Source organism: Trachurus japonicus, chromosome 10, assembly GCF_045865225.1.
Source record: "Trachurus japonicus isolate A0001 chromosome 10, Traja_1.0".
Classification (NCBI taxonomy): Eukaryota; Metazoa; Chordata; class Actinopteri; order Carangiformes; family Carangidae; genus Trachurus; species Trachurus japonicus.
Window position 1 is genome coordinate 16528026 of NC_140916.1, and position 24340 is coordinate 16552365.

The 24340-nt window shown below is 42.7% G+C and overlaps 2 protein-coding genes across 11 annotated transcripts in view; one reads left to right on the plus strand and one right to left on the minus strand.

The window, feature by feature from the left end:
- The window catches only part of flrt1b (fibronectin leucine rich transmembrane protein 1b), a 35042-nt gene extending 24536 nt beyond the window's left edge, over window positions 1-10506 (minus strand). For 3 of the 6 annotated variants that reach the window (XR_015036905.1, XM_085789629.1, XM_085789626.1), the window contains exon 1: window positions 4557-4981. The gene's annotated coding sequence lies outside the window, so the exon portion shown is untranslated. Of the gene's footprint in view, window positions 1-4183; window positions 4344-4556; window positions 4982-10297 lie in introns of those variants that run through there. The other 3 variants (XM_085789628.1, XM_085789630.1, XM_085789627.1) reach the window with 3 other exon arrangements.
- macrod1 (mono-ADP ribosylhydrolase 1) overlaps window positions 1-24340 on the plus strand; it is a 113559-nt gene that overhangs the window by 45963 nt on the left and 43256 nt on the right. For 4 of the 5 annotated variants that reach the window (XR_015036906.1, XM_085789635.1, XM_085789633.1 and 1 more), the window contains exon 4: window positions 17472-17501. The exons of the other annotated variant lie outside the window; for it this stretch is intronic. Coding sequence is in view for 3 of the 4 variants with exons in the window: in XM_085789635.1 (XP_085645761.1) it covers window positions 17472-17501 (30 nt within the window). In the remaining variant the exon portion in view is untranslated. The remainder of the gene's footprint in view (window positions 1-17471; window positions 17502-24340) is intronic. 5 annotated transcript variants of the gene reach the window in all.

Sequence of the window (24340 nt, forward strand, 5' to 3'; positions counted from 1 at the left end):
AAATATCTGAATCTTTAGCTGCTAAGTGCTTCACTACACCAGCTAGTCCGTGTCTTGTCTGCCATTTGGTGCTGAGCATACAGTAAAGTGTGCTTTGGGTTTTTTACAGCTTTTTGCTGAAAGCAGCTGCCTGCTGTGGCTAAAAAACATTACTGTGAGCAGTGAGAGTGAAGAGAACCACCAGAACAGTAAAGTTGTATTACTGTATGGACAACTTTAACGATGAGCCACAACTCACTCACAGCTCCATAATAATGCAGAGGTGAACTGAAGATTCATGTTTTAATTCTCTGTAGGTTCATGAGGTTCACAGTACATTGTTATTAATAAGTATAAGTATAGATTATACCTGCTTTAAGTAAAAAATCAATCATCAAAGAGAAAGATTAGCTTGCTTACCTGCATGTCTAATAAATAATAAAAATAATCTCCATCCATGGTTTTGCTTTCCTTTACCAGGGTTATATCTGTTGACAAGTTCACCAGCACTTCCTGACTAATTTGCATGTGAAGAACCAGAATTTCGATAATGAGCACACTTATTAATACAAGCTGTGAATGCAAAGGCATGTGGATCATATGTCATTATCTGGATGTAGACCGCGTGGTAATAGCAGGTGTTAATGGGGCCTATGTCATTTAGTGAGCATGTCTGCTCTCCATTTACAGATATAGGATTGTTTCTTCCACACATCTTCAATTATTTCTTCCAGTCAGTGTAGCGCAGAGGAACAGATCTGAGAGATGGGAAAGGTTCAAACCCTCGGTTAGTCAGAGAACATATGATACGTGCCTCAGGCTGCAGAACCACCATCTACATGATGAGTTTCTATCACTTGTATAAAGGATAGAGCTGCATTAACTTACCGGTTTGACTCATATAATGTGAGATGTGTAAGTATTAACTTCAAACATGTTGTTGGCATGACGTTAACTGTGAACCTGAGACCTGACATGGAGAGAACAAGTTCAGACTGGAGGTGTTGGCTCACTATAGATTCACTCATTGTCAGCTTGAGTGTTTACATCTAAACGAGCGCCGTGTTCCACTAGTATTTGTTATAGGGATGTGAAAATGTGCCGTAATCCTCAGTAAATCATCCTGGGTGCTGTCTCAGTCTGAGTATCTGTAAATCTGTTGAGGACACAGTTATGAAATCATTGTTTTGAGGGCGGGTGAGATTCCAAATCTGGCTACAAGTGCAGTGTTTCCCACACACGGGCTTCAATAGGGCGGGGTGCCTGGAAGCGTTAACACACAGCACAGCAGGTATATTTAGAGACCCAAGCTGTGTATATAGCCGGCACGCCCCTCCTACTTCTCTGATATATATTTTTTAACCGTAGTGTACTTTTAGATTCCCTCGTATATTTTGTATATATAAATAAGCATTGTATGTTTTGATCTTTGCCATGGTGATTAAGACATTTTCATCAAGTCAATAAAACGCAACCTGATCTGGTAATTGTTAGACTATTGTCTGAAAGTACAAGCTTTTTTTTTATTCTTATAATTTTATTGATAGAAAAAAGCCATAAAACAGCTTCAGGCCAATTGTGGGTATAGCATGAATAACATCCACATTGATTTGGATGGCTAACAATCTCAATATAATATAAATCATTAATAAAAGGAAATATTAACAGCATGCCAAAGTCGACAAGCATTGATATGCTTAGTAACAGTCCAGTCCTGGTTTCATACTGCTCAATTATTTACATTTTGCACTGAAATATTCATACTGAATGTCATGACTGTAGGCATGAAAATAAAGCCGAGGACACTCTTGTGATGTAAATGTATTCCAAGTTAAAACCGATGAAATTGACAATACAAGCTTATACGGATAATGAGGGTAGGTTGTGTTAAATAACGTATTAATGGATGAGTGCAATCAGAAATCATTCAGGGAGGCGTAGTTGAGGCGCCTCAGGACAGAAAGCAGACTGCTCCGACACATGAAGCCCACAGAGTCATCTCTCTCCCTCGTGACACCTGCTCCCACTGACCCACACCGCTCAGCGCCCAACAAACCGCCTGCAGGGACAACGGCCCTCACTACTGAACAGAACTGGGGGTAGTTTTTAAATCCTGTGCTCGCCAACCAGAAGAAACTAATCACTCCTCCTGAAAACTCCTCCACACCTTTTACTATTTCCAGCAACAACAACAAAAAAAAATCTCTGACACACTCACAAAATATTCCAGTATCAACTTTATAAAGTTGTAATACGTCAGTGTTGTGTTTCCAGCTTGGTGCACTGCCCCTCAGCGGCCAAAGAAAATCTGTTTGTGCAGCTTTAAGAATCAACAGGATGTTTTTTTCTTTTTTCATGTGGTGTGAATCAAATGTTTTCCAATAAATCTTTTACTGTCAGACACACAGAGAATCAGTCTGCACTAGCAACAGCTTTGGAAGATGATACTCTCATGGGGGATATTACATCAATTCACCATTTTAGAGTGGGAAAAAAAGGCTGAAAGTCTGATTTTGGGATGATATTTAATTGGCCTATCAAGTCTCATATTGGCACCCACACCCTGATCGCACAGCTAAACCAACAATCTTATACAAAAAGACTCACAGCTGCTTTTAATACAAGATTATTCTGTCAGAAATAACTCTTTGAGTTCATCTGAAGACCACACCCCTAGGGTCCTCAAAGTGTTTCCAGCCAACACGTGCTGTGTCGAGCATGTCGGCACTTACATGTCTTTTAACACACATGCTGTTAAAAAACTTAACAAGGGCTCAAGTCAGCTGAGTTTCATGCGGGTTGCTGAGCATTTTAAACAGGCAGGAAAGGAAGGTGTAAGCAGGGGCCCTTGTTAGGATGAATGACGCCTGAAACAGACCTCAGGAAATTAAAACCAATTCCATTCGGATGCAATGACCACACTGATCTCTCCTTTTTACATTTTGTTTGGCAATTTAACCATCTGTAAGGTGCCTTTTTTTTTTGTTCAAACCCAGCTTGGCTTATTGTGTTTCAAATGGAGAGTTATATAAGCAGCAGCGCTCCTCTCCTGCTGTCGGATGGGTGAATAAGAGGAGATCAAAAGGGAGGCGATAGAGAAAGAGTGTCTGCTGCCTTCTCCTCTTCTTTATTCTCGCCACATTCTGCCAATGTGCAGTTCCCTCTGACTGCATGACTTGCCCTGGATTCGCGCTTTCTCTCTGCCTCTCTAGGACATTACACTTTAATCTCATGTTCTGTGCTGCTCTCTCTCTCTCTCTCTCTCTCCATTTGGTCTCTTTGCCGCTCACTCTTGTCCCTTGTTCTCCGTCCATCACTCCATCCATCCATCTCTGCCTTTCTTCTTTAATCCCATGTTCTGTGCAGCTTTGACCCGAGGATCTCGTTCTAATCTACTGTCTCAATATGGCCCTGCATGACTGCTAATCCAATGCTCGTACAGACACATATGTGTGCGTGTGTGTTTGTGTGTTGACGTCCGGTGCTGAAGAGAAGATGTGAGGCAGTTTTTTGCAGAAATGAGAAGGATGATGATGACGCAACATTTTGTTTGTGTGTGTTTTTTAGTGTGGCTGGTGTCCTGCACAGAGCACCAAAGCACATATCCCCTTGTGTATGTATATGTGTGATAGCGAAGAGGAGGAGGGGGGGGGGGCGCACGCACATTGTCATGAAAGAATGGCAGGTCCATTGGGAGTCGGTCTTGGCCCTTGTGATGAGTGCAAACACAGAGAGACAGGAACAGAAAGACCACACGCAATCACACACTTATGACAAACACACTACTGCTCACATGAGGGGAACAGAGAGGGAGGAGGAAAAGAGCGATGGGAGAGATGAGAGAAAACATGCAAGTGGGAATTCTGTCTCTTTACAAAGTATAATCTCTCACTTTAATCTCCCTCTGCCTGTAACTCTCTGAAGCCCTGCTGTTTAAATCTCAGACTTTTTTTGTGTGTTGTTCCATATTTCCCTGTGTTAGAAGCTGGCCCAGCAGCGAGATGCACAAATGAACACACATCCATCTGTACACTCACGCACTCGCACACATACACACACACATTTTTCAACAAGAGTAAAAAGCCTGTTAGCGTTTACATGCCTGTGTGACCGAATAAAGGCTTGACAGTCTCTCAGCCAAAAACCTGGAGGTTCAGTCTTTTTCCCTGCGAGTGCACAGTCATCAAATCGAAACACATCGTACCTTTGTTATCCATTTTCTGCCTCTCTCCTGCTCGCTTCTCTCTAAAGCCACCGCTTGTCACATCATCCTCTCAAGTTGAAACACGTTCATGTGCGGGGTCCGTTAAGTCCCGGCCAGGAGCCTCCGTGCAGCGGGAGGAGGAGGAGGAGGAGAGAGGATGCTCGGTCTGGCCGCACCGACCGCACCACCGGAGCTCCGCGATGTGCACTAGTTATCTCCCACCCTGTTGTTTCACTCCCGGGCTCCACTGTGGGTTAATGTGTTTGGAGCGAGTGTGCGCGCGCGTATGTGTCTGTGTGTGTGTGTGTGCGCGCGTATGTGTCAGTGTGTGTGTGTGTAAGAGAGAGAGAGGGAGACAGAGAGAGAGACTAACCTCGGATAAAGTCGCGTTTTTTCCTCTCCCACGTCTTTCACGCTCGCGGTTCTCGCTGTCAGTCAGCTCCCATCCGCCGACATCGAACCTGCGTCAACTTCGCCACTTCAACTCCAAAACGTCTTGTCATAATAACGACAATGCTTCACACGCTCGCTCCTCTCTCTCCCCCTCAAAGGGCTCCGCTTCTCTCCCCCGAGCGCAAAGCAGCGGCAATAGGTGCGACTTATCTCTATTTCCACCTCGGTTTATCCCCAAAGTCTTCGGGGCGCCCCGGTCTGGTATAAATAAACCAACTGTGTTTAGTAACGACTTGACAGGTGTCGCCTCCAGCGCGCGCTCTGTTCTCCTCTTCCTCCTCCTCTTCTTCTTCTTCTTCGTCTTGTGCCGAGGCTGCGCGCGGGGTTGTTTTCTCTCTCTCTCTCTCTGTCTCTCTCTCCCTCTCTCCGTGTGTGTGTGTGTGTGTGTGTGTGTGTGTGATGTGGGGGTACTCTTTACAGCGGTTCTCTGAGCTCCGTTACAAGGGTTCAGCAGGTCGCCACGGTCCAGCAATTACCGACAACTCACCGAGAATTAGACTGACAGGTGCGCACACACACGCACACGCACACACATACATAGACTGTATATAATACACACACAGACAGACACACACAAAGCGCCCCAGACTGTGGCTGGTGGAGCTCCGGGGCCGCCCACGTGCAGCCCCGTTTGGAGGCCCTTTAGATGGAGACTGAGTGGATCTGAGTCCTTAAAGGAAAGAAGGAGAGAGGTTTCTCACTCTTGGCAGTGATGCAGAGGAAAAGCCTGGTTCCATATGTCAGAGTCAGTTTTTAGTTTCACAGCTGATATCACACAGATACTGTCCTGCTGTAGCTAGAGGAGTCCGCTGTGGTGCCAAAACCAAGGTTAGCCCACTTCCTCCAGGCCCAGATGCTGCTCTGAGCCGACCACTGGGAGACAACACTAGTTAAATTAGTATTGACGTGTCTTAATTCAGACTTTGTGACCAATGATTTTTATTTGCCTGAGAGGCATACCTTACAATTAATTTGTCTTTATTACCTGTGGGCTGTTCTTGCGCTAAACAGTTACCAGAGTTAAACCCCGTTTGGCTACCGATGCAACAACATGGTCGTGGTCAGACCTGCAAAATGCTGGCACATCCCTACCCCATCTAAAAACACACACAGATACACACACTTCAATTTATGTTCACAGCTCAACAGTGCAGCACACGGAGCATCTGTAGCGTGGGCCACTCGGGGCCCACGGGTTCGGGTGCAGCTGCATCACCAGCTCCCTCTGGCGCTCTTCCAGAGAGAACTCCCCAGGATTTAGTCTGATTCAGTTCAAGCGACGAATGCAGTCAGAAGCTCAACCACATTAAGAGTGAGACAGTATTACTGCTGACAGCAGAAACTGCAGCCTGGCCAAAACTGAATTTAAGATATTGATATCACTGTTTTATCATTACAAAAACGTAATATTATTTGGTTTTTACGTCGGTTTTAAACACCCATTGTAGCTGAAGTTCCCCGTAAACTGTTGACTTGCAGTCATGATATGAACTCAGTGGGAGATTATACAGTTGTACTGTTTGCATGTCTGTAGCCTGCAGCAATTTCATGTTGACATACATGTTTATGTGCACTGATACGATGCACTGAGGTAAAATATCAGGTAAATGTGCGATGAAAGTGAACCTCTGAGCAACACAGTATAAACTGCAATTCAGTGCAACGTTCCTGCAATGAATGTAAGTTTTTGTGAGTTTGGTCTATCGTCGACTATTCATCCATCTCTACAGTAATTGTGTGTGATTGCAGTGCTGTTGATTTGCATATTGTGCAGCACAAATACACAGTGTTTTAATCTATCTGTTGGGAAATGGGAAAAGGATCGTTTTACAATCAATTTAATGTTTTTTTTTTCATTTTGTTTTACAATTTCTTTAATGATAAATAGCAGTAATATTCCTGTAGGAACTATTAGTGCATCTGTGGTAAATTACTGTAATTTATGGTCTGGTAAATTCTCATGGTATCAGTTTAATAGCCCCTTGCAGTTATTATTGTCTAAAGTAAAACTAGGTTAAAGCATGTTAGCGGCACCATCCCTTTAAATTCCTTAAAAACATGAAAAGAGAATAGAAGAACAGGTAATTGTATGAGCAGAACCTGAAGATACAATGTTATTTGTGCTCTGAAGGTTGTACTGTAGCTCATGAAGTATTGATTTGATTTGATGTGATGTTGATGAGACTTCTCATGATCACAGCTCATTCTGCTCAGCTCTCGACAACAATGCTCCAACAATCAATGTTGGTTAAATAAGTAAATACCTTATATTTAATTCCCTCTCTTTTGAACTGTAGGTCTTTTGCATTGATGGCTGTGAGTTTGTAAGTAAAATCCTGTGGTTACTTTGCACCATGTTCACCACTGAAGGCAGCGTGAAGTCTCAATCTCCAAGCCCCAAGCTGATGTAAGTTGACTTCCTGTCTGACACATTGGGATGTTGATCATATTTTCAGCATCTTGTGTGTCTGTGTTAATTAAAGTCTTTTATTCACCAGAACAGTACTGAAGATTAGAGAAAGCAGCCTGTTAGGGTTTGGTCGATCTAACCTGTTGAACATCTGGATGACATCTGGTCAGCATCAGCTCCGTGTGTACTAATGTGTTACATCACAGTATATCACAGTGGTGATTCAGCTTTAAAGCAACTTAACAAAGCAATTTTTGCCCCTTACGTTTTTTTTTTTAAATATAAAATGAGCCAAATAAGCTCTTAGACTGCCGAGCTGATATCACCTCACCTGCCATTGTGTTACATTGTGATGCCCACTTCAGTGTTGTATTAGGATTTACTGAATGTATTTACAGAATCTTTAGCAATTTAATCAAAAACTATCATGGAGCATCGTTTAAAAGAATCACAGTGCCGTCCACTGCACACTCTTACTATTCATTGGTGAAATCAGTCTTTAATAGAGATTTTATCTGCACAGCCCTCTGTTGCTAGGATGAGCAGGGCAGGCCAGGTCAGGCTCAAGGCTAGGAGGAAGGAAGCACTCAGCTCAGCTAGGACTATGAAATAACATTTTTTATTCTTATTTTATTGCTTTATTCACAGCATGCTGTTTTGAAATATCCTGCATGTATTATTTAGTTTAAGAAGAGATCCATGGTGATCCTATAGGTAAAGGTTACAGTGTGGGCCGGGTACATGCTTCACTCTTCTCTTACTCTCATACTGTAGGTATCTTCTATTGTACCTTATTGTTTGTTATATGTTGTATTACTCAGAGAAGGTGTACGTTTATGTACACTTCTAATTCTGGTGGAAAACGATTTGTCACCCCTTTTGTTACAGGAGGAGTGTAGGGCATTATGAATGACATATATATACAAAAGCTGCACTTGTTGACACCATAGAGCTGCAGAAGGATGGTGATATGTTTTGGTCAGATGCTCCAAGTATTGGCTACTGTCACTGAATTAACTCCTTCCTCCTTTATCTCCATAGATTTAACGTTTAGAAACAACTCAACTTACCTAAACATAGAAACAACAGTTCTTACAAGGAATAACAGGCTGTTAAGGTATGAAAATATTGACAAATGCCAATCCCATCTGCATATTTATGTCATTAAAGTATTGGTATGGTCTCACTATTGGCTAAAAAACACAAAACTCATTCATAGTCAATACTCTCAGCCAGATTAGATTGATCCACTTATAATTTTAGCACCGCTAAATGTCAATGGATTTGGCAAATAAAAAAATGCAGTCTTCACAGAAAAGAAGAACAAAGAAGAAGATCCATCATTTCACTTTTCACGCATTTTCTTTGCTTTCTGTCAATCAGTTGGCCAAGGCTTAATATAAATGTAAATGAATGTAAATGCTATTAATGCTACAATTCATTGATTTTGCGTCATACGTTTTTGACTGACTGGTCGTTTGGTGCCAAGTGGCTGAGTGTCTGTTAGAGCGAGCCGAGCTCTGCTCACAGGGTTTTCTGTTTTGTACTTGGAAGTTGCAAAAGCAAGAACACAAATGGTAGCGAGCTGTTTAGTAACTGTATTTACAGGGTTTAGAGCAGAAGACATGAAGTGAATGGATCTGCTCTTCAGTGTCTCCAGTGTCTCGCTGCTCATTTGAATAAAGTTGAACACTGTTTAACTTTCTCCTGTTGCTAATTTGTTTGACATCGCTCTGCCCTTGTCACTCCTTGTCATAATGAGTGACTACCTTTTTGTGTTGTATTGTTGCTGCAAAGTGGAAACGTACTGTAAGTGAACAGCATTTAAAACATTTGGTTCAGTGAATGATGCTCTCAAGCCTGTGTTCACACCAAATCAGATCAAATTGTTGCTGTAAGCTGTAAGCTTTTTTTCCCCCTAGCACCTCAAACATTAATTTCTGGAGAGCAGCATCACAAGATGTTTGTGTTGTAAAGATGAAACCGTGCGTCTCTGTTCACCCCGTGAACCTCGTATGTCAAAGTCACAAGCTTGAGGTTAAACACAGGTCTTTTATGAGACTGTAGGAAGCTTGAAAACACACCCACAGTGAGTAAACCTCTGGATCTACATTTGCTGAAGGGCCAAGGAAATCCAATAACACCCTGTAAACAAAGATTCAAACAGAAGGAACTGCAATAAAATGTATTTCTGTAAAATACAGAAAGAAAAAAAAACTCAGGTTCATTGTATTTTCAGTCACTGTGTAATTATATTGCACCATATTTATCCAGCTGTGCTATTTGATTAATGGCTGGGTGGGGCAGCCGCTAGTTACCCCATGTCATCATGGACATAATCAGTTATAGGACGGTTTGTTTGATTAATTCCTGTGTTTTATTTAATCTCTGTAGGTCCACTGTCCTCGTTTTAATCTTTACACCTTTCCTCCGCTGAGAAAAAGATGCTTTATTTCATCCTAGGGATCAGTTTATCCGCAGTATAATCTTACTTAATCGCAGATAAAGTTGTCGAACCATGTCTGCATTTATCCTGCACCATATCACTATCTTTGTCCTTTTTTCCCATAAGGACATCAGCAAATTCATTGCTCCTCCTCAAGTGGACCAACTAAATAACGGGTCGAAATTAAGTGACTGGAAGTAGAGGTATAGGCTATAATGGTGGATATATAGGAGAGAGAGAGGGAGAGGGAGAGGGAGAGGGAGGGAAGGGGTGAGGGAGGAATACACAAACAGGTTGCACTGGGGCTTGGGGAATAAGGGGGTGAGGGCGGCAGAGAGCGGAGAGAAAGAAAAATAAGATGGAGGGCCGCAGAAAGCAGAGACAGAAGAGTGGTGGTTTGACTCGAGAGATCTATGTGTGAAGATTTGAGCCAGTTTTCATCATCGTCCTCATTTACTCCTGACTTCTGACATGATAACACACACACACACAGGCACACACACACACACACACACACACACGCACACAGGCACACACACACGCGCACGCACACACAGTCACGCACACCCAGGTAGTGGTGGTTAAAACCTGATTTTCATTCAGAGTCAAACAGCGGATGAGCCTCCCGCTCGTCCTCTGTGTTCTCGCTGTCACAGCCAACTTCTTCCTCCTCTATTAGCTCTTGTCCTTCACTAATGCATCAATCTATCCAAACCTCCATCCTCCCCTCTCTGTATGTGCCCCCCCCCCCCCCCCCACACACACACACACTTCTCCTCTCCCCCTCCTCAGTGTGATTACTTACCTCCCAAGAAAGAAGAAGTACACTCCATCTTGTTGTTTTATGTTCCCAGCAAATTTAGTCCTGCGTCTCCCTTCTCCACCCTCAACTCTCGTTCACTTCGTCTCTGTCTCTCATTCACTCACTCTCCGTCACCCCTCCCTCCCTCTCTCCCCGAGCCCTTCCTCTGCTCCCCTGACACCTAGCACTCTCCTCCTCCTCCGCTCCCTCCCTGTCAACTTACCACCCCCCCCCACCCCCCCACCCTCCTCGCTCTGTGTGTAGTTGTATAACTTATCACCCTGATCCCTTCCCCGCTCCGATAATTGGTGTGTCTCGGCGGCAGATGCTAGCACGCTTTATTTAGCTTTTCAGTATTAGCTATTCCAATTAGTCATCTAATACCAATAAGAAAAAGTAACTGTTACTGTAGCCTCCATGTATGCAGCGCCATGGGAGAGTGTGTGTGTGTGTGTTTGTTTTTGCCCATGCAGCAACTGTGTCCAGTGTGTGTGTGTCTCTCAAACACTCACTCACACACACACACACAGTTACACTCAATCCACACTCGACCGGGTAGAGGGTACATGTGGGTTTTAACAGATGGTGAAACACTTTCCCTCGAGTATCGACATTACTCTCTCTCTCTCTCTTTCTCTCTCTCTCTCTCTAATTAACTAGGTTTCAGTAACAAACCTTTGGGCTTTTGCGTCACCATGGTTACCCAAACACCCAAACGCCACTGTCTGCATTTGTATCTGTGTGTATATGCAACTGCTGGCTGGCAACTCTGGTGTATGCGCGTGCACAAAATCTCAGTGAATGCACCCCGCTGTGTGTGTGTGTGTGTGTGTGTGTGTGTCCACAAAACCTCAACTGCGTGATTGTGCATACACATGAGTATTTTGGCTGCTTTGATGTCTTTGTTTCCCCACAGAGCTCACAGCCTGGTTTTGTCTCAAGCACCTATGTATTTACACGCAGAGCCGTCGTATTACATGGGATCACTGATCATTTATCAGAGGTCTCTTGCTCCTTACATAATAAGGCAATTTTCATAATTATATAATCCAATGAATAAAGATTATTAGCAAGCTGAATGCAAATGGAGAAATGAAATAACATGAATTACATTCTAGTTTAAAGGATATGTAAACTTGAATTTAAATGTGTGCACCTCCTCTGAAATGCAAAATGAAATGAAAATGGGTTACACAGCTTTTGAATTGTCAGTGCAGCCGACCGTGTGTGTGTGTGATTGTAAACTCAGTCAACAACACCTATAGTATAGTGACTTAAGCACCCAGCGTAGGAAATGTAAACTGTAACACACAGGACTCTCACCGAGGCAGTGAAGCGTAGAGAGAGAGAGAGGAGCATTGTATGCTGGAAACAAACCAGGAGGGAACACGTGTCATCTGTCCACATCTGAAGGTGGAAGTGTTTATAGCCGATTAGAAACACACACACACACGGAGGTGGGGTGGCGAGCCGGCTGTCATAGCCTCCTTCTGGCTGCGTGACACTTCCTGATCTCCCTCCAAGACCTAAGTGACTGCCACATGTCTTTGTCTTGATTCATTAGATGCACATGTCTGGTGTTTACTGTTGGACTGTCTCTCCTCACGGTGTCGGACGCTGCCACGTCAAGCCGACGTCAGAGGAACATTTTCTGTTGACAACATTATTCTGTCCTATGTGTGGGAAAAAAACAAAAAAACAAAACAGGTCCCCTTTATTCATCTAAAAGAGTGGGAGAGAGCGCCAACAAAACTTTTGAACCCAGTTCAACTTCTCAGCTTTATCCAAAAATAAGATGCATTTGTTAATCAGACGCATTTATGGACACATTCCTGGGAGAATACATTTGTTTTCTACTGTTTACACACTCATTAAAAGATAAAATCACAGATAGTCTCTTTGCACTTGGGTAAGAAATAGTCACACAGAGGCTGTTTGGCTACGTACACCTGTTTACAGCAACGTCTCCCTAAGCGACTTGTTTCTTTGTGCCGTTAAAATACCGCGTACAGGCCAGTGCAAATTGTTTCAGTGCGCTGTTTAATAAACATCTGCTGCTGACAGGTGCTAGTTAAGTTACCGCAGCAGAAAGGCTTTAGGTATAGTCAGCTGAGATAGTAAACAGAGGCTGGAGGTTGTGGATGGAAAAGATCAATCACGGGTTCAGATGGGAGACTTTGACTCATTTCAGTCCAGGAGAACCTAAAACTTGGGTGCAAATAGCTTCTCTCTGCCCTGTCTTATGTATGAAGCCACATTTCTCTCTCTCCCTCTCTCTCTCTCTCTCTCGCTCTCTAAATATAAATAAACATAGTGAGAGACAGAGAGAGCTGAGTCACTTAAAGGGATAGTTCACCCAAAATTCAAATTTCACTCATTATCTACACACCCTCATGTCGACTAAGGGCTGGGAGAATTTTCAGAGTCCGCTGTGCCTTCTCTGAGTTACGGGGGGGTCTGTGCAGCAGTATTTGTCCATATAATGGTTGTGAATGGTGCTCACTTTTCTTCATCCAAAAAGACACACCAAAAAACATCCAAATACCTCCATAGTGCTCGTCTGTAATGTCCCTCTTGTATTGAAGCCCCGGCATGAGAAATTAGTCCACTGGTGCACTGACACAGGAAGACCAGTGAACTGAGACACTGGGAGCTTCCGCTACAAACAAGCTTAAAATATAGACTTATTTAATTTTTTTCGGAACAATTTCTCATGTCAGGGCTTCAATACAAGAGGGACATTACAGACGAGCACTATGGAGGTATTTGGATGTTTTTTGGTGTGTCTTTTTGGACAAAGAAAAGTGAGCCCCATTCACAACCATTATATGGACAAATACTGCTGCGCGGACCCCCCCGTAACTCAGAGAAGGCACAGCGGATTCTGAAAATGATCCCAGCCCTTAGTCGACATGAGGGTGAGTAGATAATGAGTGAAATTTGAATTTTGGGTGAACTATCCCTTTAAATGATCCAACAAACACACAGGAGTCCCTAGGGACATGTGGTGAGGTATTTGTTTCAATCGACAAATAACTGTGGAAATGCTCAAATCATGCAAATCCATAATATGCAATACGCTGTGAAGAATTCATCCTGCAATTCCAGGGCCATTTTGTTACATTTCCGTGTATTTTTCTTATTTCTGAAGAGAGAGCTGCCCGAACACAGACAGTGTTGGCGCTCGCTGAGACATTTCCACCTCTACTATTGAGTATGAGATTGTGGAAAGAAAGAAAGAAAAAATAAACATCAGTTACAACCATGGTGATCCAGAAGGTGATGCAGCTACAAAACAGGTTGTGTTTTTGAGTAACATGAGGTTTTTTATTCACTGGAGAAACTTTACTATCATCATGAGTGTCTTCTTCTGGTTTTTTTTTTTTGCCATAACAATTTGGGAAATACACATAGACGAGGCAGGTAATAGGAAAACAGGTGAAAAAATATTTATATTTTATCTCTGCATCATAGGATAAGACCTGAAATGCTTTAGACATCATAGGGTAATAACAGTGAAAGCATCAGGGGCTGTATTTTTCATTTGAAGTGTAGTAAAGGTAAAGCTTTGGTGGTGTTTGTCTGATATCCTCGGCAGGATTTATCCATCTAGTCCAGGTAGCTAAGCTGTGACAACCTTTTAGCCTCATCTCTGAGTCGCAGGCAGCCGCTGGTCTCATGTGACATCTGTCAAAATATTTCATTACGAAGTTAAAACCAGTGCTGTTAAAACAAAGAGTTGACCATGCAATGGGTCTTAAGTCAAAAAAAAAAAACAGCTCTGGAAATGTTTGCACAATGTGTTCCCATTTACTGCAAATTCCTTGAATAGCATGAAACACACTTATTTGTCCTTGACCGAAAATATATAAAACAAATTATTCTGTATATTTACATACTGTAGGGTTTGTAGTTAATATTGATACATATGCCCCCGGGTCCCCTAACCCTTTCGGACAGTAGTGTTACAGTAATTAATTCTCATGTAAAAGTCTGATATTCACTCAGTAATGACTGAGTCTAATAGCTGGGGGCATGGCCGGCAGGAACAAAGACAGTGTTTGAAATAATATTGAAGCTTGTTGAAATTACCTTTGCCTGCAGCAGCAAACATAGTAAAGTTAGTATAGTATCCACAGCACTATACTGCTGCTCTCAGTTTGTGTGCTTTTTCTAGACAGTAATTGTGTTTTCACTCTACATTTTCATCTTTTCTTTGCCTTTTCCTCTCTGCTACAAAACTCTCCCTGATGTGTGTTTTTGTTTTCCACAGTAAAAGCCTCCTCTAAAGCTATACTAGTATGCCTGTAAGGGAGTGTTTTACTCGAGGTGGTTCAATATTATTGGGGGGAAGCACAACACCTGTTGTCGGGCTGATGGCATTAGTGCTGTGGAGGTGGATATCGTGAATTTGTCGTGACAAAAAATAAACAGAGAAAAAAGACATTACTAAAATGAACTCTTGTATGAACAGTTGCAAGTTGTGCGATGCTGATTCGTCTTACTGTCAACTCGATGCTGGTGCTGATGTCTCCTTGCAACCAATTTACACTCAAACGTAATGATGTTTTTCTTTAATAGCCGGTGCAATCTAGTCCCGTGTCTCAAGCATGCTGACGAGTTCACTCTATCGACAACAACCACTGTGAGAAAAAAACTGATTCTGGTTCAGTCTCTTCCTTTTAAAAAGAAACCACTTTCACCACTGGAGTTCAGATGTACTCCACTTGGCCTTGGGCGTGTTAGTCAGCACGGACGGAGTATAACAAGACCCAGTATATGATACTACTACTCTTATGTACAGCCTGTAGCTAATCAGAGGATGAATGGGAGACATTTTATTTGTCTGGCGCTTTTACACCTGAATGAGTTTCATTTCGGTTCATCATGGGATCTATCAGCTCTCAAACAAGCTGTGCACCTGAAATAGTCTCACCGTGTCACATTAAATAACTTCCTTTGTTTGAGCTGCACATTTCCAAGTCAGAGGAGTTGGAGGTATTCACGTCGGGAGATGTTAGTGAAACTGTGGCTCACATGCAGAAAAGTAAAGTATGGTGCGGTTTGTTTAAAGAATGAAGTGAGATTTAGCATTAACGAGGCACATGGGGAAGTGGAAGAGCCGAGGATTCTTGAGAGAGAGAGAGAGAAAGAAATAAAGAAAGACAGCTGTGGGATTTAGCCTGTGTTCCTCCCTCTCTAAAACCAACTTGCCTGATACAGTATCTGAGTGCGTACCCAATTGGCAAAATGCCTGTTGGCAAAGAGTAACTAGAATGAGAGACGTCCCCTGTGTGTTCTGACGTAACTTTGTAACTGTCCCTTTCAGACAGATTATGTGCTTATCCGATTTTCCTAACACGGTCCCAGCAACTAAAATTCAATCCACGAGCAGGAAAAGAATAGAAAAAACATGATTCTTTATGAGTCTGTGTCTGTGGTCAGGTCTCAGTTCTGTGAAGGCACTGCAGATGTCCCTGGGTATGTAGCACTGCTGACTCCGCACGTCCATGGATATGTGGGTGAGAAAAAAAACTCTTGGATATCGCATATGTCAGCCACAGCCAGCCTTAGCACCCTGCCAGCAGTTTACACTCTTCAAACATGCGCAGTGACTGGATGCAAACTGGGAAGGTAATGATTTGGAACAGACTGATCAGGCTGCAGAGATTAATTTACTACTTGGAATACGAAAACACTCATTACTGTATATTATTGTTTTATTTACGCGACAGTTACCTATTTGTCATCCAGGTAGAAAATTGTCGTGTGATTGACTTTTTTCAGAACTAAAACACAAATTGAACCATAATGCCTTGTGGTTTTCTTATCACAGAGTTGTTTATTTTTGCTTTGGACTACAGCCTCAGCATGAGTTTATCCATTAGCCTCCCCGCCAGTGAAGCTACTTGTTCTTATTGCGCGGTGCTTCTCCGTCCTCGGTGACGGGACTCGGCGCCCGCTGGTTCCCATTCTACCTGTCTAATCAGCGGCTGAGTTACACCTGCAATGCCAGGTGAATGCAATTACCTGACTGGTCGGACGAAACCAGCAGAACTGTGAACCCTGAGGATTTGGATTGAGGAGCGCTCTTGTAGAGAAATGCTGACACCATTAACAAATTATGTTGTGAAGGACAAATGTGGAGCGTGTTTATGCCCCCAGTAAGTAAATACAAGCAAAAGCCGCAAGTTATTTTTACACCAAAAGTTCACACGCTTAGAAATAACATATGATTAAGTCTCAGGAGGTTCTCACACACAGATAAACAATCACACACACAAATGTCGTGTTAATAAAAACAGTGTTAATGTGTCAAAAAAGATTACACATAATCCATTATTATATTATTATTATTATTATTATTATTACACTGTTCAGAAAGCATGAATTCTTCACTTCTTTGTCACAAACACATCAACAAATCAGGGCCGCCAGTGAATTCAGCAGTGGCTGATATTTAAATTGTTTGGGCAGCAGCTGGTGATTATTTATTTTTTTTCTTCGCTTAACCTGTTGATTTGTTTTGTCTGGCCAACAGTAGCCAAAAACCCAAATATAAATAATTTACTCTGAATAATAAAAAGCAGAAAATCCTCACAATGGATGAGCTGGAGCCGGAGAATGTGTGATATTCTTGTTATTTAAAAAAATAACAGAATGAATAATTGATAATCAAAAGCAGTTGGCAGTTAATTTTTTTTTGGTCAGTTAATCAATTAATCGGTTTTTACACAGATTAGATGAATTGGAAGATATTTATTTGTTTTGTTTTACAAACACATAATTAAAGTTAATGCAACTTGGACTAAAGAGGTGGTTAGTGTTTGCTACATTTTGTTAGTTGTGAGCTGGGCAGCATCATTATTAATTCATCTGTTCTGATTTATTGAATTCGTCTGTGAAAAATGAACAGATGAGATCACATTTTCTCACATCCAGTCTATATTTTGTATGAGCACCAGTCCAAAACACACAGATTTTCAGTTTGAATAAATGGAAAGCAGCAATAAAAAAAAGAAACAAGAAGCCGAGAAACGTCCAGTACCGTATATGTGTGATTACTTTTCTGTCCGTCCACTAGTTGATCCACTGTCTAATTGTTTCAGCTCCAGCTGTCATGTTTTTCTGACGGGGCATTAACATAAATATGTCTTCTTTTCTGTGTGTCTTTCAGCCAACAACAGCCTGCTCGGTGGAGGTGGAGGTAAGTCACAACCCGTCTGATCCGTCGGTTGTGTGTGACTGAGCTTGCCAAGATACTTGTAGGCCTCAGCTGTTATTAATAACACAGCTTTGTGGTGCAAATAGTCCTCTCTGGGCACAAAATAATTGGAAATGTCGTGCTTCTTTTAATCAGATGATGCAGTGCGATGTACCAGCCAAAGAGTGTGTATGTGTGTGTGTTTGTGAGAGAGGCTTTTATGTTTTATGTGTGCTGTGTCCGTCTGCATTTCCTTTGTGTTTGGTAGCAGGTAGCTCTTTGTTGTGGCAGGTGTTCAAGGTGCGTTTGCATGCTGTGCGGCGCGTATGTATGTGTGTCCGTCCATGTCTGTGTGTGTGTGTGTGTGTGTATGTGTGCGTGCAGGTGCAAAGTCGATAATTTATAATTTATGGGTGTGGAGTGCTGTGGATATAAACAGTCATTTTTCAGTGTATTGTTGACTCAGTGCTTTGCTGCGTTCATGTGTTGTCGGACGTCCGTGGTTAATCGATACGTGTAATAAATCTGTACACTATAATGCGCCAGCCACATTTGCTCAAACATGTAGAGACACACGCACACACACACACACACACATACACAGTGTCAACTTGTGTGTGTTTGTTGACGGTTGCAAATTCAGGTACTGCCGAGTTTGCCTGTGGTTGTTTTCTTTTCCCTCATTTGGACAAACAGCTTTAGCCTCTCAGACCGTCTGACCCGCACTCTAGGTTTTTAACCTCCCAACTTATGCATATGTGTGTGTGTGTGTGTGTGTGTGCGTGTGTGCGTGCGCAAATGCATGTTTTTTTTGCTTTCCAGTCTCCATGGTGACATATCTAACGGCACACCTGTATCTGTGTGCATTTGGGCATTCATATGTTCATAGCAATACATCTGCCTGCCTCAAGTGCTCTGTTGAAACTGTATATGTTTGTCCCAGGTGCACACACACACACACACACACAGGCTCCACCCTCACTGATACACACCAGCTGAGCCTCGAGTCATAAAAATGGACCGCGTACTCTTGCGTCCTGTGGCTTCATACTGTACATTCACACACACGCACTTGGAGATCTACATCATCGTTTGATGTTGTCCTGAAGTCTCTGATGGCTCTACAAAGACAGATGGTTTCTGGAGAGGCCACAAGTGTGTACATGCATTCAGCTGTGTGCATTTGTACCAATGTAAAAATATATTTATGTTGTTCGCTCTGGTTTAGTCATTTTGATTTTTTTTTCTTACTTATTTTTATCCTGTTGAATCTAACGGCGACATCTGTTTTGCCCTCTGACTGACTCGAGGACGCTACAACATCCAACAACCACCATCTGCAGCTGTCTTTTTATGGCTTTCTGTGTTGCTCTTTGCAAATTTCTCTTCAGTTCAGTTCTCTCACATCTCTTTCTTATTGTATAGTCTGTGTGTTTCCCTCTATGTCTCTCTTTTCAGCTCTGTCCTTGGGGGTTTGCTAAGGCAGATAGAGTCTACAGAAGGTGTTAATTAGAGACAGCGAGGTAAGGGCAGAGACATGGAGAAGAAGAGAACAAACATGAGAGATGGGAGGTTGACGATGTTAGAGTGACAAGAAGAGAAGAAGGAGAAAGAAAGAAGCAGTGGAGGTCCAACAGTGTTTGGAAGTCGGTCACTGGGGACAGACAGATGCAAGGAAAGTGTCGAGTGGGAAAAAAAACACACTAAAATCGTTCAGTGCACATCTCCATCTCCATTCGCAGAAACACCCACTCTGCACTGAATAACTGAGCGTTCATTCAGCTTTAGTAAGTGTTTTTTTCTATCAGAGGAGAAGCAACAAAGGGTCTTTACAGTGCTTTACTACTTAGTCTCAAGGGTACCTGGGTAAATGTCATTCAGTGAGATCAAACGCACACCTGCCGACATTGTTTTCTCACTTCAATCTGGAGGAGTGCTGAGCTCAGGCAGCGCATCAACAACAAACTCAAGGGCAGGAAATTAACCTTTTTTTATGTCCACTGGCTGCAGTTGCTCATTTATTCCACAGCTTATCTGCCATTTCAATGTTTCACCGCTTTGATTGATTTTCCAAATGGAAAAAGAAATGCCCACATGAAGATTGGAGGCTCAGTAGTTGCCATGTGCATTGTGTATAAATACAAAAACGTGTGTATATATAGAAGCATGGCATTTGAAGCTTACCATGTTTATCATATTTCAAGCCAGAGTCGGCCGTAAAACAGTAACGTCCACCAGAGCCATATAAATTGTGTGGGTTAACCTAGAGATTCAACGGTTACATCATCAGTTATGTGTTTTGCTAAGAAAGAAAAATATTATATGTGCTGCTGCTGAGTCACAAAGTAGTTCGATTTGTACTTGAATGAGCAAGGGTATTTATTATTTTCTATTTTCCGATAAATAGCCACTTCAATGACACAGACAGGTGTATAGTCTCTGATCTGCTTCAATTATTATTATTCCCCAAAGTGTGAGGCTGCGCTCAGCGTTTCATTCACACTGGGCTGCTGAGCGATGGTGGCCTCTAAAGTGCTTATATAAGTGGAGTTACATCCATGTGACTTCTATTTCGTCTTGTCTCATTACTGAGCAGGAGACTACTGCAGTGCAGAGTTTACACTCATTCATTCACTGTTACCGAGCAGCGATGGCAGCCGGGAGAAGGTTTGCAGAGGAGACGACTTTGGTACTTTGTCTCCAAACCTCTTCGGCATTTCTTCTGCAGCTTCAGGAACTTGTTGGAGAGAATAGAAAACAATTTTTGGTTTCTGAGGGCTATGAATAGCAATGCCGTGGCAGCTGCCAGCTTTGCAAGGTTGATAATTTAGCCTCGGACAAGAGGGATGAACGTCACATCTATTGTTACAGTATGTAGGCGGTGTGTTAAGATTAAAATGAGAAATCCAGAAGTTATCCTTGATGCGCTGTCTCAACAAATAATCTTTGCAACAAATGCAATCATCTATACAGAGCCCTCACCTGCTGTGGTGGTTGTACGTTTGTGTAATAACAAGCTCGTGATCAAACGCAGACACACAGTAACAAACAGGCAGGAGCAGGCAGCTGGTATCAGAGATCGTGCTCCGGGTCTGTGGGGACACCGCACACAGGATGAGACGCAGCCACGGAGACGCTGCCTGCACATGATTGGTTTAGGTGTTTAAAGACATCCAGGGCAAACACAACACACAGTAGATGAGCTCAATCACAATTAAAATTTCATCCACTTACATTTTTATTTATTTGGTAGAGATGAAAAAGAACAAAATCTGCCCGCACTGTTTTTTCTTTTCTTTTCTTTTTTTCTTCTTCCCACAGCCAGAAACCCAGGGTGAATTTGTGTGTGCTGACATCTATAATCAATCCTCCAGAACAGGGATGGGGTTTGATGCCCTGCACTCTCTCGGCTGTGGTCCCTGAGTGTCTGCACCTCTCTCTCTCTCTCTCTCTCTCTCTCTCTCTCTCTCTGCTTTCTCCTTGTCTGGATGAGGAGAAAAATGCAGGCGCAGGATAGGCTTGTCTGCTTCCCTTTCAGAACAAATGAACAAGAGAGCATGTATTGTGAATGAAGGGAGAGAGCAGAAGATTGGTTTTAGGGTGCAGAGATGAGCCGAGCGGCAAAGAGCACTTAGTGTACCTTCCACACACAGACAGTGCTGTCACTGTCTCAGCTGCATACATAAATACACCTGTTTCTCCATTGTTAGCAGCAGTCATGTGTGTGTGCGCGTGTGTGTGTGTGTGTGTGTGTGTGTGTGTGTGTGTGTGTGTGTGTGTGTGTGTGTGTGTGTGTGTGTGTGTGTGTGTGTGTGTGTGTGTGTGTGTGGATAAGTTCATGGTAGAAGCATTTAACAGGTTGCTGCCTGTGCATGTGTTTAAGTGTCTGTGTGACTGTGTGTGTGTACATGTGCATACAGCAGCAAGTGTGCATGTGCATGCGTGCATTCACCACCAGACCCATCCTAAATGTTGCCTTGGCAACAAGCTGACTGAAGTAAATGAGTGTCCTGGCTCTGCTGAGGGATTGTGGGAAAGCAATATGCCAGCGTTACGCCCCATTAGTTTGACGGACAGCCTGTTTGGCCTATAAGAGGTCAGCTGGCAAGGGCAGCCATATTAGTATTCCATAGGCAAGACCTCGGGATTGGTTTTACTCTAATGTCACTCTACCTGTGTGTGTGTTTGTGTGTGTGTGTGTGTGTAGTTATGTTTGTTAGAGTGGGTGGTGGGTGTTGGCAGGAGGTAAAGCTTACTGTGGTATATAACATTGCAAGCATGTGTTGTGTGTATGTGTGCGAGGACATCCGTGTATGTTTGCGTCTGTTGCCCTGCTGGGGGTTGCAGGCTCTCCGCCAGGTAAGCATATCGCCAATTATCACCTCCTGGTCCCCCTACTTCTCTGACTCCCTCCCTCCCTCCCTCCTCCTCCTCTCCCCCAGAGTCAGTCAATGTAGAGGCGAGGGTGACGTGATAACACCTCAACTGGTCAGACGCCTGCTCAGCTGGCTCTTGACGGGTTTAAAGAAGCCAAAATACTAATTTCTACCCCCCTTCCCTTCATCCATCCAGTCACTGCATCCTTTTTATCCTTTCCCCTCTCTGAACTGTCGCTTAACATTCATCGCTTCCCCTTTTGTTTCTTTCCTCCCTCTCTCCCTCCTCCGCCTCTCTTGTTCAATCCCCCATCTCGTCTTTCTCTGGTTCTCCAGCTCTCCGTTCTTTTTTTTATATCATCGTCCCGTCTTTCCGTATGGTAATGAAGGCTAAATAATGGATGTTTTTTTTTTAAATGGAAATGAGTTTGACACTTCCTAAAATATCTTTTTAGTGTCTAGTAATATAAATTAAATTCATGACTAATTCATTATAATCTGTTGATGTTGGTTAGTGGCATTAGGTGCAGCCAATTATTGCTGATTGTTGAGTAGTTCAGGTACGCTATTTGCATGCGAGAGAGTCAATGGCGTATGAACAACTTGTATCCTTTGACACTGCAGTGATGCTAATTTGGTTACAGCTTCCCATGTCTCCACAGATTAAATGAGGGATACATCAATACTGATTTATAGTACTATATATTGTGCTGATACAAGTTTGACTTTATTAAGTCCAAAGATAGGACATAGAAACATAGAAACGGAAAACACAAAGATATTCAGTCTGAAGTTGCTCCCATTTTCTCTGAATGTCTCAATTCTGTTTGTTTAATTATTTCACTAAACAGCAGCCTAAAAATTCACACAATAGATGGTAATTAGGGATGTGTGGATCAGCTCTGATGTCATCCTAATCTGCATGTATGCATAAATAATCCACTCGCCTCCCACCCAAGCAAATTATGTTCCACTATTTAGAGACCGGCAGTCCATCACACATCACTAGTATTTCTCTGTGGGATATGCAGATATACTAAGTTGGTTTTTAAATAAACAAACAGTAATTAAGTAGTATTTTAAGTAAAAGTTGCGGGGAACAGGTATTTCCCCACCAGCCTGACATTTTTAATCCAACTACAGTTCTGAATGTTGCTGCTGCTTGCTGATCACAAATAATTCAAAAGCTCATTACAACATATAACCACAGCTCGAAAAAAATAATAAATCATAATGAGTTCAGTGGACTATAATATGTTCATGATTTTGAGAACGTAATTAATATTTCCTCCACGCATTATACCCGCAACCCATCTGCTGTTAATCAGAATATTTATTCTTACCCAGCCTGCTGGATTACCCACATACCTGTGGTTGTAACGGCGATCTGCTCATCTCCACTAAATGCAACATGTAGTTCCTGATAGCAGTCTAAAAATTCAATCGTTTCTCATTTAGAAAAGCAAAAATTACTTTTGAGCGACTCGAGACTCAACAGTAATGACACAAAAGTGTCATAAAGTGTCCATAACCTCAGTTTACCGCTCTACTGAGTGAACTACTGGATGCCTGTTAGCAGGTAGTGAGGGAGCGATTCCAGACGGGTGAAGTGAAGCAGCTCTGTGGGTCGACAATGACGGTATTAACATGTTTACCACGTTCATCATCTCGGTTCAGCTCGTTAGCATGTAAACAGCTAATTAGCACTAAATTACCGCTGATGTGAGGATTGGGAAAATTGGCATTTTGGACTGATGATAATGCAGGAAAAGTTAAAGAGATCATCAAAGTGATGACAATCCATCCCGAGGGATGCGTGACTGTTTTTACCATTATTTCATGACAATCCATCCAACTGCTGTTGAGATGTTACAGCCTGTGGTGGTTGGTGCGTCACAGCTCTGACTCTGTCGTCTCTCGAGCCAAACTGTTCACAAGTCAGAACAAGTAACAAATCGCCACCACCAGTAAAAAAAAAGAGGCCAAAATAAACTACCAGTTCAGTATAATGCTATTTCTGGTACCAACAGCATGTGTCGACGTCACTGCAGAGCAATTCTACATTTTTTCGCTCAAAAAGTTAAATATCTAATGAAGAACAGTTTTACTGCAGTGGTTTCACCCTGTGCAGCGCAGCCAGATGGACTAAGTTGATATTGTTCAGTGGAAGTAATAAGATAATATTGATACTTTGAGTCGCAGGCCGTCCTTGAGCACTAATTATGTGCCTGTATTGCTGGAGCAGCTTTCCATTAAACACATCTTTCATTTCGCGCTTTCCTCTTGCTTCATATCTCGGACTCTAGTGTAGTGACAAAATAGTGTCTGAATCTACTCAGTAGCATGCAGTGCTCATGCTGGGCTATTACACCGGCTCCCACAGAGGCAGAAGTTACCACAGTCTCAAAGAAAATGCTACCGCGGTCTGTCTCCAGCCGGCGTAGATGGAGGGGCAGCGCTCTTCAT